This window comes from Drosophila melanogaster, chromosome X (genome assembly GCF_000001215.4).
Source record: "Drosophila melanogaster chromosome X".
Lineage (NCBI taxonomy): Eukaryota > Metazoa > Arthropoda > Insecta > Diptera > Drosophilidae > Drosophila > Drosophila melanogaster.
This window is the reverse complement of record NC_004354.4, coordinates 16,615,012-16,637,541: the sequence shown is the minus strand read 5'-3', so window position 1 is coordinate 16,637,541 and position 22,530 is coordinate 16,615,012. Positions and strand designations below refer to the sequence as shown.

Genomic DNA, 22,530 nt, shown 5'->3' with positions numbered 1-22,530 from the left:
AGTTTCTGAGTCTATCGAATAACAAGCGGCCCATCGATGACGCAGACAACCGATATTGCCGCAGCACCATCGCCATTTGGAGCGCCACCTGTTGGCCCTGGTATATTCTGGTATTTTCATCGGCGCCTAGTGACTTCGATACTTCAACTTCGATATGTAAACACAATTGCCATCTCTACCAGCACCGAGCCGAAATAAAATAAGTGCAACGCGCAGCGTCTAATTGAAACCAAATTGATCTATTTGGCCGCGGCCGAAACTGGACATTCGCAATTTGGGCGGTCAGCCGCCCCCGTCCCGTCCCGCCCCCCCGTGCGTTTCCCCCGCTGCCGACGGACAGTACGTCGGTGTGACGCACATCGGTGTGTGCGCGCGTGTGTGTGTGTCTGTGAAGCGCCTTGTTATTGTTGTTGTAGCGCTTGCTACGTTCGCCGTTCGCAGTGCACTGGTGTGCGTGCGCTCGTGTAAGTGTGTGTGCACAGAGGTATCGTTGGAATTAACAAAAAAATAGAAGAAGGAAAAAGCTACTTGATTGGGGCACACAAAAACCAACAACTCAAAAGGCCGAGAAACAAAAGCCCACCTTCAACACCACCAATCCGCCGCATTCGACACATTTTGGCCAGGTTTTTGGCCACAAGTGTTGACACAACTGTTGCATGCCAAGCGGACTGCGGACAATAATCCCCGTTCCCTTGTTTACCCAACAATCCATCGTGGTCAACGTGATCATCCTGGTCATTACGATCCCATTTGCACAGGAAGTAAACTAGATTGATAGCATTTTCCGGGAATCGATAGCACACCTGCCTGCCGTGTGGGAAACGCACCTGGGAACGCCCGGGTGCTCGGCTGCGTCCGCATGTGGCGTTGGCGGCACTCCACCAAAAGAAGCCAGCGCCAAGTGCCCAATCCCCATACCCATACCCATTCCCATTCCCATCCCCATCCGTATTCGATTGGCGTTCAGTGGCAGCAGTTAGCCAGAAATCCAACGAAACACTCGTGACCTCATCGCCAGCAAACAGCAAACAACTAGCGCTTGACGCGTGCCTCCTCTCCTCATTACTATTAGCATTCCCAGCATAGACAGACGTCCAACAACTCCTGGCAGGTAAATGTACAATATAAATATGTGTACCCCGAAGAGAACTCTGTTAAACCCTTGCTTCGCTTTCAGTTGCAGCACAGGAGCAGCAGTTGACCAACAGGAAGCAGCAGCTGGAGCAGCAGTATCAGCTTGTTATCTTGCATTTGCATGCCAGCTGGACGAGAAACTGTGACCAAGCAGCGCAGCATGGATGTGGAACGAAGGCGCCGGTGAGTGCACGAGATGGCGGCCCAAAAGCGACTGCTCCACTCAATTAATTGTCACCTGAATGGCAGCATCAGCAGCAGCAGCAGCAGCAATAGCAATAGTAGAAGTCGAAGTAGAAGTAGAAGTGGCAGTAGCCATCGCACAGATACGTGCGATTTGTACAGACAGATTTGTGATTTGTTCAACTGACCAAGCCAAGCAGGCAGCTAAGCAGCTAACCAGCTAACCACCTAACCAGCCAACTAGCCAGCTAGCACAATTCAGCGCAAGCCAAACGGGCCTGGCCAAAACAAATCAAAAAGTAATACACCGCTGGCAAACACCTTCCATATCTCATGTTCAAAGCGACAGCGCGGCAATCAAATTGACAAGCGAGTGAACAAAACGGGGGGCGACTTTATAATAAATTTGCCATTTTCGCATTAAAATTTGTAACCAAACCAAAAAGAAAAAAAACCAAAACGAAAACGAAAAGCGAACTAAAACGAACGCACAGTGGCTGATGCCGCCGTTTGTCAGTTGCAGGCGTCGCGTTGCATCGGCTGCATCGTTTGCATCGTTTTGGGCCAAAAAGGTAGAATAGATAGCCAGCACCACGCCGGTTTCTTCCATTGGACAGTAGACGGTATAGGGCATGGGGACATGGCTAATGCCCGCCGCCCTCCATTCGTGCGAGCCGGAACGGTACGTTGTTCTCATCTCCACGCTCCTAGCATTCAGCATTCAGCATCCAGCTCTCAGCTACCAGTTGTCGTCCTGGTTCGCTTGCATTCCAAATTCCGAGAATACAATTTGCCCAGCAATTCCGCAGCGTCGAGTATGCATATAAATACTTAAATTTAATTACCCATCCCCACTCGGTATCTGCTGTAAGCAGTCATAAGCGAAGCAAACGTTAAGGCATTTGCGTACTAACAATGGCCAATTGCAATGCGCATTTGGTTATAAAAGCCGAACAGTTCCTTTGTGCTGCCTGGGCAAATAATTAATTAGAATTAATAAGGTGTGAAGAGATTCTGCAACGCAGATGCAGTACCACTCTCTATCTCTGTGTGTTGAATGTGAAGCGTTCAATTTGTAAAAACTGGCAGATCGAATTTGGCGACGTTGTATAAATTAAGTTGAAAATTATATTGTCTATAGGTGACGATAATGTTGTCGTCGTCGTCGTCATCGTCGTCGTTGGTTATTATGTATTATTATTGCCGTTGTTGTTGTCAATAATGTTGCTCATAATTATGTTGTTGTTGCCATTTTGCCGCTTTGGCCAAATCGAAATCAACAGCGGCAACGAAAATTCATCGCAGCATTTTTGAAAATTCCACTTTCCCAAGTTGTTTGCTTTTGTGTATGGTGTGTGTGTGTGCTGCTATTACCCGCTGCTTGAGCGTTTTGTTTTTGGCTTTTCTGTCATGCCGTAAGTGGCGATGATGAAATCACAACAATTCAAACACCTTTTAGTATCAATTTTTAGCGCCGACTGTCATCGCAGTTTGCCTGCTCCTGCATCTGAGTCTGACTTTTGCTTGCTGGGCACCGAAATTCGATTCCCAATCGCTGACAGACTGACTCCGCATCTCCGACATCTTGCATCTTGCTAATTGCACATAAATCTTGGTTACGGGAATTAGTTTTTGACCGGAAAATGCCTTTAAATTTAGAAATTCAGAACCAACGCACTGGCAGGCCAAATTTAATTGTTTCATTCTTTGCCGAATATGTAGTTTAATTTGCCGAGAAATTCCATTTGAAAGAGCGCTTTTCCCATGCTCTAGTAACCTCGTATGCAAATACCTAATTGTTATAATTAATTTTCTATATATTTACATTCGCAAGATTTTATTTTCCATGATTTATGTACATACATACACTCTCCGAAGAATGAACCTTACCTTTTTGTTTACATTCAAAAGTAAATAAGCAATTTGTATATTCTTAATATCATTTATAAAGAATGAAACGCTTGGTGAATCAGAGCAGTGTTTTTGTTTTTTGAGATTTTAAAATCCGCACTTACTGATAAAATAATATAGCGTACTATGCTTTTTACTATACTATAGTTACGTAAATATTTGATTCATGAAAATGCATAAATTAACCGGCTCCCCTGATAAATATGTTTGTATAAATGAAAGTCATTGTGCCTGAATCAAAATCAAGCCATTTAATATTCCACGAATATTATTAATTCTATATCAGTTGTAAAGATAACAACTTGATTTTTCCTTGTGATATCTGTGTACCGATGTGTGTCCACCAACAAGGTGGGCAGTTGGTTCCATTCGCACGGCGGTTAGAACCTCCAGTGTGCTCATCATTGTATCAGCTCCAACTGCTCAAGTGCGCCGTATCAACGGCAAGTTTGCTGTCAGTGGCCTGCACATGGCTTGCATTCATTGCATTGCATATTCCATTCCATTCCATTCCATTCCATTTCATTTTATCAGAGTCGCCAACAGCGTGGGGTGATAAAGTCAAGGCCCCTCCTCGCCCCCTCCTCCACTACTTTGGCACTTTGGACTCCCCTAACATTAGCTGGACTATGCCTATGCCAGGTTATCAATGGTGGCTAGTGTTTCCAGTGCGATAACGCCTTCATCTGTATCCGTATCATGTGCCGCCCATTTGTCTGCCGCTAAAAAGCGCCCGATTGGGACAAATCTCCGGGGCATTCGGTGTCTGTCCGCTCCTCCACTGACTCACCGCCACTTCAATTCCAAGATCTGAAAGCCTGTCGCTGTTTTTGTTTACACTGTCGCTGTGCAGACAGTTGCGGTCAATGTGTTAGCACTTAAGTACTCTACTGTCGAATTGATCTAGAATTACTTATTTCGATCTGTAAATTGCCGCCCCGCCATCATGGGCTGCAACTCCTCCCTTCAATAATAATGTTTATATCCAATTCACGGCCACTCGAATTCGTTGAATCGTTAATAATAGGAAATCTTAAATTTAGAAACGATGTGCGAACCTATTAATGCCATTACTTGGACCGCAGCTGTTTGCCTGGGTGATGGGGTGGGTGTACCCGGAAAGTGGTGTTTACACGTCCCGTCCATGAGTAATCTGCGCACTTTCCCTCATAGTTCCTCCTCGTTTTCCCAGTTTCATTTTATTTGATTTGTTCGTTATTTGTTTGTTTGTTTATGCGAGCGATTTGCATGACGACCAAGCGGTGAGGAACCAGTTGAACAATCAAACACTCAGACACAGCAGATGATTAATTTCGTATATTGGAACACTTCTAATTTACAATATCTCTTTACCATATATTAACTATATCTCTCTTTTCATATTTCCGTTTTCCCAGGGCGAATACGCTCGAGCGCGAGATGCGCGATCCGACCAGCATCTGCAATGTGGACTGCCTGCTGGACACGGTGTCGGCCTTGGTCAGCGATTGTGACCACGAGTCCCTGAGGCGGCTTAAGAACATCGAGCAGTATGCGGCCAAATGTGAGTGGTTATGTCTATTATCCCAATGATAATCGGTTATTATACTTTCACTTCTTCGTTTTGCAGACAAACCATTGGCAATGCAGATCAATCAGCTGCGCATGAACGTCGAGGATTTCCATTTTATCAAACTCATCGGCGCCGGCGCCTTTGGAGAGGTGCAGCTGGTGCGGCACAAGTCCTCCAGCCAGGTGTACGCCATGAAGCGGCTGTCCAAATTCGAGATGATGAAGCGACCGGACTCCGCGTTCTTCTGGGAGGAGCGACACATTATGGCGCACGCCAACTCCGAATGGATCGTTCAGCTGCACTTTGCATTTCAGGTGAGCTGGACTCTCAGTCCAACTTTAACTTAAATTTGAATAGGAAATGTATGTACGATATATTAGTTTAGTTTAGCTTTAAGTAAATTGTTTGTTGGGTAAAAGAAATAACTCATATATACATATCTGGATACCCATGCTTTAGCTGTCAGTCAGTTTGACTGTCCTGACAGGGTTTCCGATCAAATCGAATCACTTCTCAACTGGCAACCAAACGAAACGCATCTCAACTGTCTAACAAAACAAGATTTGACAAAGTGTTAAAAAATTTGAAAAAAAAAAAATTACAATACAATAATCATGTACAATTTGATAAAAAGTCGCACACTCTCCGACTACTTAAAGAAGCCAATGCCGCCAAATTCTTTGAATAATGGCGGCAAAACAAACAATTCCGTGGGTAATACCAACAATCCGGCCGGAAATCTAAGTCCTGTTGCCGAAGAATGTGTGCCGCATCCAAAGAACAAAGAGCGTACGCTCGTTGAGGATTTGGCCAAAATAAATAAACTGTTCGAGTATCTGGAGGCTTCAGCTACGGACGATATGGATTTAGATAATTCAACTGTCGAGGATGTGGGAAAGGAAAGTTTATCGAATACGGTGCAGGCATGGAAAGAAGTTCCCAATATAAAAAATAAATGTAAGGGAGCTAATAGCTCATCGGTAGGCTTATTTGGTATGCTTTAAATACGCTCTCTTTTTAGATTTTATCGGAGAACAGGTGCCTGTGATGGATACTTCCGACTTTATGCTTATTTCTCGCAACAAGGCAAAGAAGACTTTGCGTGCCAGGCAAATGCGTCTTGAGCAGGAAAGAAAGGTGGCTCTGGAAGCCGCGAAATTGACCGAACAAAAAGGCATGGGGGATCCTTCTTCGGTTCCAGGCAACGATAGCAACGATAATGAAGCCCAGCCAGTTGTGCATCTGTCTCGTTCGCCCATCAAATATTCTATGGATGAACGCACTGGAGTCAATCGCATGCGAGCCACCAAAAAGAAGCAGATCGAGCGTGCTCTTTTCTCTGAGAATTCGATGCAATTGGATCAGGAGCAGATGCAACTAGCTGTCGAAGAAGACGAAAACCAAAAGGCTGACGGTCCGGTGGCCGCTTTGACTCACAAAAGATATATACCCACCCACAAGGAATGGGAAGAGCAGCGTCGTCTTAAAGCCGAAAACTCGCAAACCACAGTGGACCAGATGACTCCGGCCACCACGATGACCGCCAAAAGATACATACCCACCACCAAGGAATGGGACGAACAGCGTCGTTTCAAGCTTAAGGCCAAGATGGAAACTAAAAAGAACGCCACTTCGGCCAATTCAACTAACGAACTTGGGGCGGAGAAACGCAAAGGGAATAGCACTCATTATGGAGCAAATATTGATTGGACAAACTTAACTCGTACAAATAATAATTTTCAAAAGATGGCAAGTCAGCCAATGCCAATTGAAGGCGAGCAGAAAGATCGTCAAGTGAAGAAAGGAAATGTTATACGTTATACTATTGATGAATTGCTGAAGTTGGAACCGCAACCAGACGATCTTGATGTGCCTGCTGAAGTTGCCTTGATTGATAAAAAGTTACTGAAGGGCAATTAATATGATAACCACGCACAATTCTACGCAACTTGTTGGGCTTACATTTTGATTCGATTTATATTCGATTTGGATCAGTTTCTATTTGTAATTTGTATTCTACCAACCTATGTATTTTTTATTACTTAAATTTGTCATTCTAAATAATAAAAAATATCATTGTTAGCCCACTCGGAAATTGTAAATAATTAGTATATAAAGTATTGCTTACATTTTAAGAGCCAAGTAGATTACATCTGTTTTAGATCAGCAATTAATTCATAAAATCTTTTCTCACAGGATGCCAAATACCTATACATGGTGATGGACTTTATGCCCGGCGGCGATATAGTCTCGCTGATGGGTGACTACGACATCCCGGAGAAGTGGGCCATCTTTTACACAATGGAGGTGGTTCTCGCGCTGGACACCATTCACAATATGGGCTTCGTGCATCGGGACGTTAAGCCGGATAATATGCTCCTCGACAGCTATGGCCACCTGAAATTGGCCGACTTTGGCACCTGTATGCGAATGGGCGCCAATGGCCAAGTGGTGTCCAGCAATGCCGTTGGCACGCCGGACTACATCAGCCCGGAGGTGCTGCAGTCGCAGGGCGTGGACAACGAGTACGGGCGGGAATGCGACTGGTGGTCGGTGGGCATTTTCCTCTACGAGATGCTGTTCGGCGAGACACCATTCTACGCAGACTCGCTGGTGGGCACCTACGGCAAGATCATGGACCACAAGAACTCGCTTAGCTTTCCACCCGAGGTTGAGATCAGCGAACAGGCGAAGGCACTGATCCGCGCCTTTCTCACGGACCGAACGCAACGTTTGGGTCGCTACGGCATCGAGGACATTAAGGCGCATCCGTTTTTCCGAAATGATACCTGGTCGTTCGACAACATTCGCGAGAGTGTGCCGCCTGTGGTGCCCGAACTCTCCTCCGACGATGATACGCGAAATTTCGAGGACATTGAGCGCGATGAGAAGCCGGAGGAAGTGTTTCCCGTACCCAAGGGCTTCGATGGCAATCACTTGCCCTTCATCGGCTTTACGTATACGGGTGACTATCAGCTGCTGTCTAGCGACACCGTGGATGCGGAGTCGAAGGAGGCCAATGTGGCAAACAGCGGGGCGGCCAGCAATAATCACGGCCACGGTCATAATCACCGCCATCGGCCGTCGAATTCCAACGAGCTGAAGCGCCTGGAGGCGCTGCTCGAGCGGGAGCGTGGCAGGTCGGAAGCCTTGGAGCAGCAGGATGCTGGACTGCGGCAGCAGATTGAGCTGATAACAAAACGCGAAGCGGAGCTGCAGAGGATTGCCTCAGAGTACGAGAAGGATCTGGCTTTGCGTCAACACAACTACAAGGTGGCCATGCAGAAGGTGGAGCAGGAGATCGAGCTGCGCAAGAAGACGGAGGCACTGCTCGTGGAAACGCAGCGCAATCTGGAAAACGAGCAAAAGACGCGGGCACGCGACCTCAATATCAACGACAAGGTGGTCTCACTCGAAAAGCAGCTGCTTGAGATGGAGCAGAGCTACAAAACGGAGACGGAGAACACTCAAAAGCTGAAAAAGCACAATGCCGAGCTGGACTTCACGGTCAAGTCGCAGGAGGAGAAGGTGCGCGACATGGTCGACATGATCGACACGCTACAAAAGCATAAGGAGGAGCTCGGCCAGGAGAATGCCGAGCTGCAGGCGCTGGTGGTGCAGGAGAAGAATCTGCGATCGCAGCTCAAGGAGATGCACAAGGAGGCCGAGAATAAGATGCAGACGCTGATCAACGACATTGAACGTACTATGTGTCGCGAACAAAAGGCGCAAGAGGACAACCGGGCGTTGCTTGAGAAGATCAGCGACTTGGAGAAGGCGCATGCCGGCCTCGACTTCGAACTGAAGGCGGCCCAGGGCCGCTATCAGCAGGAGGTCAAGGCACACCAAGAGACGGAGAAGTCGCGGCTCGTCTCCCGCGAGGAGGCCAATCTGCAGGAGGTAAAGGCGCTGCAGTCCAAGCTCAACGAGGAGAAGTCCGCTCGCATCAAGGCCGATCAGCATTCTCAGGAAAAAGAGCGTCAGCTGAGCATGCTGTCCGTGGACTATCGCCAAATCCAACTACGTCTCCAGAAGCTCGAAGGCGAGTGCCGCCAGGAGTCGGAGAAGGTGGCCGCTCTGCAGTCACAGCTCGACCAGGAGCACAGCAAACGCAATGCCTTGCTATCGGAACTCAGCCTGCACAGCTCGGAGGTGGCCCACCTGCGATCCCGCGAAAACCAGCTACAGAAGGAACTGTCTACCCAGCGCGAGGCGAAGCGACGCTTCGAGGAGGACCTCACCCAGCTAAAGAGCACACACCACGAAGCGCTGGCCAATAACCGTGAGCTTCAGGCCCAACTCGAGGCGGAGCAGTGCTTCTCGCGGCTGTACAAGACACAGGCGAACGAGAATCGCGAAGAGAGCGCTGAGCGGCTGTCGAAGATCGAGGATCTTGAGGAGGAACGCGTCTCACTCAAGCACCAGGTACAGGTGGCCGTTGCCCGTGCAGACTCAGAGGCTTTGGCCCGATCCATTGCCGAAGAGACGGTGGCGGATCTCGAAAAGGAGAAGACTATCAAGGAGCTAGAGCTGAAGGACTTCGTCATGAAGCATCGCAACGAGATCAACGCCAAGGAGGCGGCCCTAGCCACGCTCAAGGAGGCCGAAAACGAACTGCACAAGAAGCTGGGCCAGAAGGCAGCCGAGTACGAGGATCTTGTCCAGCAGCACAAGAAGCAGCAGGAGGAGCTTGCGCTGATGAGAAGCAGCAAGGACGAAGAGATCACCAAGCTGCTGGATAAGTGCAAGAACGAAGTGCTTCTCAAACAGGTGGCAGTGAACAAGTTGGCCGAAGTGATGAATCGTCGCGACTCCGACCTGCCCAGTATGTTACATTCGCACACTCTGTCTGCCTTTGCTAATTCCATTCCGAATCTTTATTTCGCAGAACAAAAGAACAAGGCGCGCTCGACAGCCGAGCTGCGCAAAAAGGAGAAGGAGATGCGTCGGCTGCAGCAGGAGCTCTCGCAGGAGCGCGACAAGTTCAACCAGCTGCTGCTCAAGCACCAGGACCTGCAGCAGCTGTGCGCCGAGGAGCAGCAGCTCAAGCAGAAGATGGTCATGGAGATCGATTGCAAGGCCACCGAGATCGAGAACCTGCAGAGCAAGCTCAACGAGACGGCGTCGCTCTCCTCGGCGGACAACGATCCCGAGGATAGCCAGGTGAGCATTATTGCCAGCGTCCAGCAACCACATAGAACTCTCACACAAAAACCCACACCACACCACACACACGCTCCCCCACTCATCCCGGACCTCTGTAGCACTCCTCTCTGCTCTCCCTCACACAGGACTCGGTCTTCGAGGGCTGGCTAAGTGTGCCCAATAAGCAGAATCGGCGACGTGGCCACGGCTGGAAGCGGCAGTACGTCATTGTGTCGTCGCGCAAAATCATCTTCTACAATTCGGACATTGACAAGCACAATACCACGGATGCCGTGCTCATCCTGGACCTGAGGTGCGTTAAATACTATGCTACAATAATATTAAATAATATGCATTTCATTGTTCTTCCCTCTAAAACCTGCAGCAAGGTGTACCACGTTCGTAGCGTCACTCAGGGCGATGTCATACGCGCCGATGCCAAAGAGATTCCACGCATATTCCAGCTACTGTACGCCGGCGAGGGCGCCTCCCATCGTCCCGACGAGCAGAGCCAGTTGGATGTGAGCGTGCTGCACGGTAATTGCAACGAGGAGCGCCCGGGCACCATTGTCCACAAAGGTAAGCTAACACACACCTCCGGGGAAAATGACACTTAATGAGACAACACCCTTTTTTGTTTTGGATAGGTCACGAGTTCGTTCACATTACCTACCACATGCCCACGGCTTGCGAGGTGTGCCCGAAGCCTTTGTGGCACATGTTCAAGCCGCCGGCGGCTTACGAATGCAAGAGGTCAGTAGCAGCCACTACTTAATCATCGAATTGTGTGTTGATACTATGGATTGTATGTAATTCCAGATGCCGCAACAAGATACACAAGGAGCATGTGGACAAACACGACCCGCTGGCGCCCTGTAAGCTCAATCACGATCCGCGCAGCGCCCGTGACATGCTGCTGCTGGCCGCCACGCCCGAGGATCAATCGCTGTGGGTGGCGCGCCTGCTGAAGCGTATCCAAAAGAGTGGATATAAGGCGGCTTCGTACAACAACAACAGCACCGATGGCAGCAAGATATCGCCCAGGTAAACCACAACCAGAACCAGAACCACCTAGAACCACCTAGGCCCAGGACCAAGACCCTTGACGTTGCCAGGGAGTCAGCAGCAGTCAGAGTTTTTCCGAATCCTAAACAAATCCCACTAACTGATCCAAATTGTGTAAATCCCATGGCTTTTGTGTTTCCCCGCATCTGTATTGTGTGTCTCTAATCTCGATTGGTATTTCTCTTTTTTCGCTCTCTCCCTCCCACTGTCGCTGCTAACCACCATCATGACCAACCATCATGACCATCCATATCATCCAACCTCATCACCATTCATTCATCGCCTGGCACCGAATTGGCAGCCAATCGACGCGCTCCTCCTACAAGCCGTATGCGGTTAATGTCCAACGCTCCGCCACGCTGCCAGCCAATTCATCGCTGAAATGAACGCCAACCGATCCGATGCGATCCCAGATCCCACATCCCAGATGCCACATGCCAGATCGCAGGCGTGGCAATGCAGCTTGAGCCGGAGCAGTCGCGACTCTCCAGCCCCAACGAAACTAGCGCTATGCAAACTGAAACTGATACAGAAAGAAAATAACTGAGAGAAAAAGAGAGAGCAACTGCAACTGCAACTTGAATGGCAACTGCAACTACTATCTTAAATATACGCTCCAAACATACATGCTACAGTAATCTACAAATATTTTTTGAGTAATTTACAAGCTAAACTAAACTACAACTAAACTAAAACTAAAACTAAAACTAAAACTAAACCTAATACTAAAACTAAAGCTGTATCTTAAAGAACATGTAATGCCAATGCAACTCGTTTAACGCTTACCTAACATCAAACTGGATGGTGAGAAAAACATATGTATAGCAGAAGTGGCAACGTCAAGCGGGTCAGATAAACCATGGATTTGTCGCATCGTTTGTACTTTGTATACTATATTAATATTATATAAATATAAATACGATATGGTATTGTACGGCTGGCTTGCTATTGTATTCTGTCACCGCGCCCAGCACAACGATGAAAGCTGTACTTAGTTAAGTGAATCCATGTCGCAGAAGGAGAGATGAAAGTTCGATGAAGTTGTTTCCTCCATCATCCACCTTCTCTTTACATATTGATGCCTTGTAAGGACTTTTTTTTTTTACACATATACATAATACATATACATAATTGTTGTTGTTGTGTAGCGAATCGGATTGGCCAAACGTTGTTCGTAGTTTGTAAACAGAAACAGAGCTATACAATACATTCGTAGAGACATAGAGAGCATATCCTGTAAGCCACATGCCAGCTAACAACAAACGAATCGAGCAATCAGCAAACCCAGAACTAAGTTAAAGCCACTTTACAAAGCCTTGACTTGTATTCCATTTAATGAGCACTCTTTTTTTTTACTTTAATAATGTAGTTTTACGTGTACCAGAAGCGAGTATCAATCAGTTACTTAAATAGAAAACGCGAAAGCAAACTAAATATACTGTCTACTGTCTCCTGTTTCAGTTTCCACTTCCGATCCAAATTGGTCTGCGATGAGCATTTGAAATCGTGGTTTTTAAACATTTTGCCTTTGAGGCAAAATGGAATGTAGAACTCGGAAATGTTATGCAACCAACCGATAGGAAGCGGAAATGGAAACGAAACGGAATGGAGGGATTCTAGCCATGGACAGAGCGAAACATGAATCGAAAGTAAACTAAACTAAAACTAAAACTAAAACATAAACTAAAGTAAAGTACACCTAACTATACAAAATGAAAGAAGCGACACAGAGTTGTGTGTAAAAGGCTACGTCTAAGTATTAAATATCCAATATGTTCTAGTTGTAAGCTAAGCAAATTATTTATTTATATCATTGTTCGATGGCGCCATCTAGCGTTCGACAACAGAAACGGCAGCGCAGCTTAGCACTCTACAATTTGTATGATTTGTATTCCATTTATGTTGATTTTACTTATGATTTCGAACCCGTTTTGAGTTTTGTAATTTGAGTAGTAGTGGTAGTAGTAGTAGTTGAGTATTTCGTTTTACAGAGCAGAGTGTATGTACAGAGTGAGAGGCGCCAGCGGATTGCATTTAAAAGTAACAATAATAGCGAAATTTCGGAGTTGATGGCCCTTCGTTGAACATCGGTAGTCGGTTATTGTTCATCGCTAATCGTCTATCGATCGCCGTAAAGTTCGAACTTTGATTTTGAAATCAATCGAAGCGCTACTTTCATTTTTTACTTTGTATTTTATTTGCACTATTATTATGATGATCATTCGTATTACGTTTATGTTTAATTGTACTCTCTAGTTTAACCACGTTTGTAATTGCATTTGTCATCGAATCTTCAAATCGACTGGCATCCAAATGGAATTGCAAGCGTCAAGAAAATAAAAACTATAATGTGTATAAAATCAGTATTCATTTGTTTTCTGTTCATCAACTTTTTTGTTTTTCTACTTTGGTTTGGTTCGGTTATCCCCACATATATATATATATATATATATCTCCCCCTATATCATAGATCGTCTGGAGCGGCATATAAGATCCCACAACGATGAGACTGTTCTACTGCCTTAGAGAGTACGGATAAAAAAAAAAAAAAAAACAGGAATCGGAATCAGAAGCAATTAATAAAACTTAAACCATTGTGTAATATGTACTTTAAACCTAGAGCTAAGCTCAAACCAAAAGTCTGATCAAATGCAAACTAAAGTTATTCGGTTCATGAAAACTTGCATAAAACTGCCTTTATTTTGGGTTCGTATCTGTATCTATATCGGTATCGGTATCTGTATCTGTATCTGTTTATGTGGCGGCATTAATCTGGCCCCCAAATACGTGATGGGCATGGAAATATGCCGGAATCATCGGGTCCATTAGCTCCATTTGCATGGCTATTTGCATTTGGATTGGATCTTAATGGAACTGGGATGGAAATGGCGGCCATTGTCCCATTGCGTATTTATTTTTTTTTTTATTAATATTTTTAACAAGTTTCTGGTTTATGCTCTGCACCATTGCGTTGTATCATCTGGCATATCAGATGATATCCATGTGTGTTTATCTCGCTTATATTTTATAACATATATTTTGCCATTTTGGCTGACATTTTGTAGTTCAAGGTGAGTTGGCCAGACGGCTGGCTGGCTTCACAGCTTGGAGCTTGGAGCTCGCATCTCGGATCTTGGAGCTTAATTAGTATGTCCCATTGAGCCAAGTGCCGCCAAAAAATCAACACCTGGCCGCAGAACATCTGCAAGAGTTCAAAGCGATCGTTAGCTGATGGGTGTGGAAGATTAATTAGCGCCCATCAGCTTTGTCACCCATTAAACATATGCAGCCATCACCCTACAGACCCCGCCCCTGACCCCCCCCCCCCCCCTGCAGCACTCCTGATCAATCAGTTCAAGGCCGCGACGAACCCACAAAATATGCATAAATATTTCTGGCTTTATCAGCTTTTACGGATTTTTAATTTGGTGCCATTCCATACCTTAAATTGACTCAGGGCCCGCAGACTTGCAGATGGATTTCGGTTGGATTTGGTGGCCATAGAATTGAGATTCATTGAAGTTTTCAAAGATCAGTTGTTAACTTGCATTTGAGGTCCAGTGATTTTAGTCTTCAAAGAGTTTAATGCTTGTAAAAATATTTAATGTAAATTAATATTTGTATTTATTTCACTTTCTTATTAAGGAAAACTTTTAATGTGGAAAAATTCATTTGACATGTGACCAAAAGTCAATTGAAATTTGTTTCATTACACTTTCTAGGGTATTTGCATATCGTTGATAATTAACTGACTTGATTTGGTTAATTTTTAAACGCGAACTTAGCGATTTACATGCGGCACAGATGTGTGTTTTTGGCCAACGGGCGGGACGGCTGCTTTCGGGGATTGGTTGGTCAGCTCGATCGGGATTTACCAGATCGGCAAAGAGGCAAAACAACAATTGGCCTAAAATCAATAAATTAATTAATAAAATATACAAATTGCGAATGTTGAGTCGGCTCCACTCCGCTCAGCTCAACTCAACGCAATTCAACTCAACTCAGCTCGACTCAGATTGGATTGGCTTGACTTGGCTGGGATTGGAGTGGATTGGATACGAAAAACCTGTCATAACCAGAGCCCAGGCCCGTGACAAATTGGCTCCGAAAAACCAGAAGTACTCCTGCCAGCACAGATCGACCATCGAGGCGCTTGGGCACACAAGGCGAAAAAATCAGGAATTACATTTTTAATATCAGCTTGGCGGGTGGTAGATAATGTTAAATTATACAAACTAATTTAATCAATGATGTCATTGAAGGGGCATAGGAATTTTCTTTGTTAGTGGAAAAATTCAGGGAATATGTGAAGTACGTCGGCATAAATTAATTTAAAATTAATTTTAATTAATTAAAAATTATTCTTTTGCTCACATCCACAAAAAAGGAAAGGATGGCAAGGAAACTTCAGTAATCTGTAATCACATAACTAAGTAATTTGCGGTATTATAAACTTCTATATATTCCTAAAAATATATAGCATGGATACATACATATATTAAACACATTCAATTGAATGTATAAATATAGTTTATACAGTTGACTAAATAAGTCCTGATGAATTTGCATTTGTAATTTGATACAAATACAGACCAAAGTTAAGTTAAGCATATATGTTATATGGCAAAAAGGAAAAGTTCTGAAGAATTCGCATGCCTTGCTTGATTGATGACTATAGATGAAAGTATGGCTAGAATTCGACGTTTCTTACCACATTTTTCGCGCCGTGCAAAAGCAAAAAGAGCTTTTGAGCGCAGGCGGCGATGGAAGTGGAGGGGCTGGGAGTCGCTGGCGGAGGAGGAGGAGGAGGCGGTGGCCACGGGTTGGAGGTGCAGGCAGGCGGTTTGGCTAGGGCGGTCTGAACCTGTTGCGCAGCCGCTGCCGCCGTCGAAGTCACCGTCGCTGCCACAAAATATTGGATGGCCGTAGGTTAACTGTGTGCACACGGCATAAGTAACGTTCAGTCTGCCTCTAGAAGTCGATCGTGATCGTGGCCAGTCGTCAGTACCGCTCGCTAGCAGAGAAGCCGATAACCTCGCCCCCCTCCCTCAAAAAAAAATATATAAAATCAATTATAAATACACAAGTGTTTTTTTTCTAGTTTAAGTTTAAGACGCGCGCGTTTCGAGTTCATTTTGTTGTTGGTCCAAAGCCGCTCCCCACGCATCGAAAAACACGCACGAGCACACACATCAAGACAAAATGAAGTACTTCAACATGTGAGTGATCCAAAAATATATAGTATATATTTATTTCAAAATATTAAATATTGTTTCGTGACCGATGAGGAGAGATCGTATTTTTTTTTTCAAGTGATTGTTATAAAACTGAACAGGACATTGGAACAGAAATAGTAACTTATTAATAGACACATTTTATAATTAAAAATATTTAAAGAATATTTTAATCGAACCACTTTGAGCTTGATTTGCATAGCCCACCACGCACGCTAAACTTCTCGAATTTCTTTGGTACATATATTTAATTTTCGAAATCCCAACTTAGTTGCCAACCGTCGAAATGCATTGGCAATCGACTCCGTTGCATGTAGCACGTTGACTTGCAACCTTTATGGGGCACAACCACATGCAGGTGTAGGTAAGCTCGTCTTAATGCCAATTTGAACTTTAACATGCCGTGGCTTCAAACTGGAACTGAACCGAGCTCCGTGGCTGTGGCTAAAATGCCAAAGTTTGGTCATAACGATGATCACCATGATCAGCATTGCAACGACGACGATGATGATGATGATGATGTGATGAAGTTGTCACGGGATGTGAGGCTGGCATTTTGCCGGCAAAGAAATGGCAAAAGTTAAAGCTTCAGATCGTAAAAGGCGATCACAGTGGCGACAGCAGAGGGGGTGATGGTATGGGGTCTGCTCCATGTTTCAAGGTCGCCAGCTAAAGTGGCTCCTCCTTTCGAAGTGGATGCGCTCAACGCCTCAGATCGTCAGATCACCCGATCACCAGATCACCGCTTTCCTCGACTTTTCGCAGCTGCAGCAAATTAAGTATATTGGATTAATTACCGCGGTTGTCTTTTATAAATTAACGGTTGCACTTTTAATGCGAGCTGACAGACAGACCGCATATCTGCATAAATGCAATACCACTCGAATGGGGTGTGTATATATATATACATATATATATGTATGTATTATATGTGTTAATCGCAGCGTTGTATGCATGGAATTAATCACATGGAAATGGCGAGGAGAGAGGTGGAGTTGGAGTTGGTAGGTGAGTCGGCAGGCAGACGGCTAAATCAGGATTTTCCGTTCCATTTCCCCGGCATGGTGTATTATGCAATTTATTTTAAATAAATAAAAGAAATGAAAATACACGGCGATGCCTTCAAGATTCAACATTCAAGATTCAAGGACTTTCGAGTCGCAAAATTGGCAGTGTGTGTGTGTGTGTGTGTGTGTATGAGTAATATACATATGTGCTGCACTTCATGGGCCAAAGCGAATTCAATGCGATACCGAAAACGTAAACACCAAAATACCACTCTGGGCCAAATCAAAAGACTTAGGCAGCGAACTCGATCGATTTGGCATGCAGCCAGCCAGCCAGCCAGCCAGAAGTAGTAGTAGTAGTGTAAAAACACGTACCAAAGCAACCAAAACACGTACTTGGCCAACTAACAACGACACAATGCACCGTTATTGAACCCACTTGCCTCAAGCGGCCAATCGGCTCTTTTCGCCTTAATTTTGGAACAACTCACCAGGCCAAACCCCCATCCAACCTCCATCCAATTTAACTGGCTTGCTGACTTCAACTTGATCCAACGCGGCAGCAATAAAAGCAGTTACAATCAAATTGAATTCGAATTTGAATCCGATTCGGTGTCGAATGTGCACGTTTGGCCCGTAATAAGTGGCTACACATACATATGGTCCAAATGGGGGGGGGGACTATCTGATCGGGGGCTTGGGGGGTGTGGCCCGTAGGGGGGGGCAAAGGTGCATGCTGGTAGTGGACGCGTAATGAGGTCTCCAGGGCAATTAGAAAACGTGCATGGCTTAACTGGGGCAGGTGTCGCATTTCGTTACGGAAACTTTGAGCCCAGCTCAAGATCAACACTTTCAAGAGGCATTTTTTCTTTTTGAAAAGGTTTCTCTACATTTAGAAATATTGGCCGAATAGTTTCAGATTTTAAGACATTATTTAAATGGGTTTCCTCTAGACTTCAGTTTATAGTTTTTCTTCAGCTTTTATTTGACAAAAACTCGAAATGCATACATAATTCAAGCAAAGCAACTTCCGCTTCTTAAAACTTGAAGACAACCAATCGTTTTAATGCTGCATAAATTGCTTTTGAGTGTGGAAGTTCTTTCATATCCGCAGTAGGCCCAATGACGTCAGCCCATTAAGTCGAAATAAAAAGGCAAAAAAACAAAAAATAAATAAAATAAGCAGCATAAGCCAACAAAACAGAGTGCGAAACGAAAGGAAAACAAAAGGAGACCAAACAAAAGCGAAATGAAATGAAATAAATTAAGAGCCAAACCAATTTGTTGACCAAGCTCTTTAAATGAGGATGATAATGAGGCCGAACGATGAGGCTGCATTAAATAAGTGGTTCCGCCTGATCCACGAAATTCTCGCCAACGCGAGTTGCTTATCATAAATTCGCAACTAATGTCGGCTTATATAACCACCGGCTGGCACTAAAAACAGCCCACGGCGACCAGAAATGTGCCCGTCTGCCGGTGTACCGCCGTACCAGCCGCATCCATTTGCCTACCCATCTATCTACCTGTCCACCCAACGGATTGTTTGTGGGTGTGGACTGCGCACTGGCGTCGTCTGCGCCCTGCCATTGTTCCCGTTGGCCAATCCGCTGGAGAACCGGTTGCGAGATGCTCTATGCCCAGTGCCTAGCCAAATGTCATGGAAAACCCAGCACTTGCAGAACTGACATATGATCCCCCACACCACAGATACATAAATACCAAATATTGCCTTGCGTATAAAACAATGGTATAATAAATATTGGAAATTAACTAATAACAATGAGTGAGTTTATAAGCAACAAACTAAACCGAACTAAACTAAACCAGTGAAGAAAAGCTTTATTCAAAACGTGATCGATCCATTCAAAATGAAAGATCTAAACGACCCGAAGAGAAAATCGTTGGCCCAAGCCCCCTTGAGAAATATTTCTGGGCACGCCTCTGGGCACTGAACTGAAGTCGCTGGAGTCGCTGGGATGTTGAAGATGCCGGGCACGCACCCACAACTTGGGCCCACGCCTTTCACCTTTTGCCAGTTGCATAATTGTCGCTTAACTGGGCCATCTCCATAGCTACATCCACGTTCATATCGATATCCACAGCCACATGTATTCCCACATGTAAAGCCAATCCAGTTGACCCCATAAGCAAATAAATCCCAATGGGGGAAATGCAGCATGCTCGAATGCAAATGAAACGAGCGATACGATAATCGAGTAGAAATAATTAAAATGAACAACGGTGCTATGTGTGTTGGCTAAAAATAAAACTTGGCTTGCACATTTTACCGTTATTAGCCAACTGCAACTGTGAGCGCGCACTTAAATATATTCTGGCGTGGTGCTGGCTGCCACCAACTGGTTTCCCCCGCCCCACTCGTGGCGCTGTTGACTGCCTTTTGCATAAGCACCTGTTTCCTTTGGCCACTCACCCACCGCAACGCCCTGCACAGCCGTACCAACCCCATTCCCCCAACCTTCCACTCCTCTGGCCACCCCCTCATCGCGGCAATAACAACAAAGCACTCGACTTAAGCGTTGCCATAGGAAAGAATTTCAAAACGAGTTCGCTGCCTAAGTCTTTTGTTTTGCATAAAATATGAGCAATTGACTTGACTCACTGAAGCCGCCGCCATCGTCGCCAGCGGCAAAGAGAAATAAAAAGTGGTTAACTAAAGCAAGAAATAAGGAAAAAAAAATATATATATACAGTAGAAACAACAACAACAACAGATACGGAGCAACATTCATTCGCATTCGAATTCGGCATTAAAGCGAAATCCATATCCAAATCGAAATCGAAAGTGAACAAACCCGTTTGTCTGACCTTTACACATTAATATTTGTTAGCACATCTCTGTCCTCCGTCAGCATGCGACATAAAGTATACAAAAAAAAAACAAAAAAAAACAAAAATAAAATAGCAAATCTTACAGGAAACCCGAATGGCAACTACTAATAAATATTAATTATTAGCCTAAACAAATCCAGCTCTTTACGACCTTTACAGGTGATAAATCTAAATAGAGTTAAAAGTGAGAACAAATTCTGCTGATTTTGCAAGCATATAAGCCTATTGTTGATTGAATATCGCTGTTTTAGATCTTCACTTTGCTAAATTTATTATAATTTCATGCTTCTTATTCAGTTAATTACCATATTTCTTGTCGTATCATTCAAAGAGTTTCCACTGTATATGTAGGGGCGGGCACATATGTATTTTATGTACACAATATTTACGACTTCAGGTTCTGTATTGAATAACCCGTCCAACCAGACCTGTCCCGTCCGTCCGATCGCCCAAGAGTTGGGTTCGAGCTGGAAGTCACGAGGATTAGATGCGTGTAGATGTTGGCCAACCTTGCCCGGGGGATTCACCAGATGCCATTCCATCACTGAATCGATTCGAATAGATCCGTTTCGTATCGATTCGAAAGTCGAGCGGTACATTGCACCAGCGACTTCGAAATTCAAGTTATTCCAGTAAATAATACTCGTAATTAACGAAACATTGTTCGTATAAACAACCAATGGGATTTTAATGGCAACAATTCAGTATTGATTTATGTAAAATTTGAATATTTAAGCATCTAATCATGGCAACAAATAGGCACTTGCATTTAAATTCTAATGTTACTGACTAATGATAGCAAGATCGAATTTTTCAAGAAACCTTCAGAATACTTATTTAAAGTATAATTTAATTTAAGTATAAGGAAGTGTGTTTTTTGTCTTTTTAACCATTTGAAAATTATTTCAGTAATTAAATGGTGTTCCACTTTTGGCAATGGTTTTTAATGAGCTATTTTTGGCAGTTTTCAAAGTATTTAAATGAGTAAAAGCATAAGTATTTAAAATAGGAGCTATATACGATTGGCATGAATTATTAAATAATTTTGTTTCATTGCAGTATAATTATATAATTATTAATAATTTATTATATTTTTTTTAATCCACTTAGCTGCCTGCTCTTCATCGTCTGCGTCCTGTGCTACGGAGTGGTCTCCGCTCAGGAGGAGGGTGGTCCCGCCGTTTCGCCGGCGAAGAGAATCGCCGCCCTGCGCCGTCCGGTCGGGAAGGCGGCCAAGGTGACAACCACGACGACAGCGGCGCCAGCACAAGCGGATGCCGGCGGCGAGGGCGAGGAGTATGACGAGGAAACCGGCGAGCACGGCGATCATGGCGAGGAGGGCGACGAGGCGTCCTTTGCCAGCTCTACCACCACCACCACCACGGAGGCGCCCAAAAAGGTCGGCCCGGTTATCCGGCCGTTCCGCTCCAACGATGACTTCCTCAACTCGCTGAAGCGCCGTCAGGCGAACGCGAAGAAGCACCGTGCCGAGAAGCCGCCCAGTCCCAGCAAGCCGGCCAAGAAGAGCGACGAGTCCAACTCCGGCGAGCAGGAGGAGCAGGCATCCGCGCCAGCACCCGCCCCAGCATCCAGTCCCGCCAAGGGCTACAAGGGCAACTCAGCATGTAAGTTAGTCAGGGATTAGGCCAGGATTTTGCTCTAAATGGACTAGCAGTGCCTTCTGAATTTACTAATTTTGAAATAATTGACATTAAACTAGAATAGAAATCTTTAAAATCATCTCTCTATATCAAGTTATTAAATCCATTACTAACTAACGCTTTAACTATCCCCAGTGAGCCGTCGCAAGCTGTCGAAGCCCGCCAAGGCGACGCCCGTGGAGGCGGTGGAGGATGCCGCCGCTGAGGAATCGGAGCAGCAGCAGAAGGAGGAGACGAAGCCCAAGCGCCCCATCGGTCGTCTGGCCCTGCGGAAGCGCAACTGAGCGTTGATTTGAGTGTCAATCAGATCCAACTCCTATTCTACACACATTCCCAGTGACCAGCAAACAACAAACCCTCCCCCCCCTCTCCAACACCACATTTCCCCTCTCTCTCCCCCCCCCCCTCTACCCATCGAATCATATGGCTAGCTATGTGGCAGCCCGATCTGCCCTTTAGTTTTTAGTTCGCAATTGATTTTTCGTGTATGTAATATATTTGTAATCTTATGTTGTAAACAAAAACACACGCGCACACACAACACTCACTCAACTCACACACACCCACCCACCAACGCCACAACGACCACGCCCACTTATCCAGAGCCAGTACCCCATCCTTCATGTACGCGATAAATACGCATATATATTTTGCGAATATATGTGCGAGTATTTAAGCGGGCACAATTATGTATTCTTCACAACCATCAAACAATCAATCAATCAATCAAACAATCAATCAACCAGTAATAAAAACAACAAAATCGAAACATGCATTTTTCA

The 22,530-nt window shown here is 45.1% G+C and overlaps 3 protein-coding genes and 2 non-coding genes across 8 annotated transcripts; 4 read left to right on the top strand and 1 right to left on the bottom strand.

Annotated features, from left to right (window-relative positions):
• The first annotated feature begins 127 nt into the window (after positions 1–127).
• On the top strand, positions 128–13,530 carry Rok (Rho kinase). Of its 4 annotated transcripts, none has more exons than NM_001298407.1 (11): positions 128–1,114; positions 1,181–1,320; positions 4,629–4,774; positions 4,841–5,097; positions 6,980–9,608; positions 9,672–9,946; positions 10,048–10,241; positions 10,314–10,507; positions 10,576–10,681; positions 10,748–10,972; positions 13,464–13,530. In NM_001298407.1, the coding sequence occupies exons 2-11, from the start codon at positions 1,259–1,261 to the stop codon at positions 13,498–13,500; spliced, it is 4,125 nt and encodes a 1,374-aa protein (NP_001285336.1). In that variant the 5' UTR covers positions 128–1,114; positions 1,181–1,258; the 3' UTR covers positions 13,501–13,530. The 4 variants fall into 4 exon arrangements, with proteins under 4 accessions (NP_001285336.1, NP_001285335.1, NP_536796.2 ...); NM_001298406.1 differs by lacking the exon at positions 13,464–13,530 and adding an exon at positions 11,295–13,331 and having other exon boundaries at positions 10,075–10,241; NM_080535.3 differs by lacking the exon at positions 13,464–13,530 and adding an exon at positions 11,295–13,331.
• On the top strand, positions 4,334–4,418 carry sbRNA:1 (stem-bulge RNA 1). Its single transcript, NR_167817.1, has one exon. It is a non-coding gene; the product is annotated as a stem-bulge RNA 1 (non-coding RNA).
• On the bottom strand, positions 4,703–5,052 carry asRNA:CR45001 (antisense RNA:CR45001). The gene is made up of 2 exons (NR_123931.1): positions 4,847–5,052; positions 4,703–4,788 (listed from the first exon to the last, which is right to left on the bottom strand).
• Positions 5,307–6,869, top strand: CG9777 (uncharacterized protein). The gene is made up of 2 exons (NM_132910.3): positions 5,307–5,740; positions 5,805–6,869. Exons 1-2 carry the CDS (start codon positions 5,398–5,400, stop codon positions 6,701–6,703), a joined length of 1,242 nt encoding a protein of 413 aa, NP_573138.1. The 5' UTR covers positions 5,307–5,397; the 3' UTR covers positions 6,704–6,869.
• Positions 13,531–15,952: 2,422 nt separating the features above from the next.
• CG9782 (uncharacterized protein) lies at positions 15,953–22,514 on the top strand. Its single transcript, NM_132909.3, has 3 exons — positions 15,953–16,212; positions 21,198–21,712; positions 21,884–22,514. The coding sequence occupies exons 1-3, from the start codon at positions 16,196–16,198 to the stop codon at positions 22,030–22,032; spliced, it is 681 nt and encodes a 226-aa protein (NP_573137.1). The 5' UTR covers positions 15,953–16,195; the 3' UTR covers positions 22,033–22,514.
• Positions 22,515–22,530: the final 16 nt, after the last annotated feature.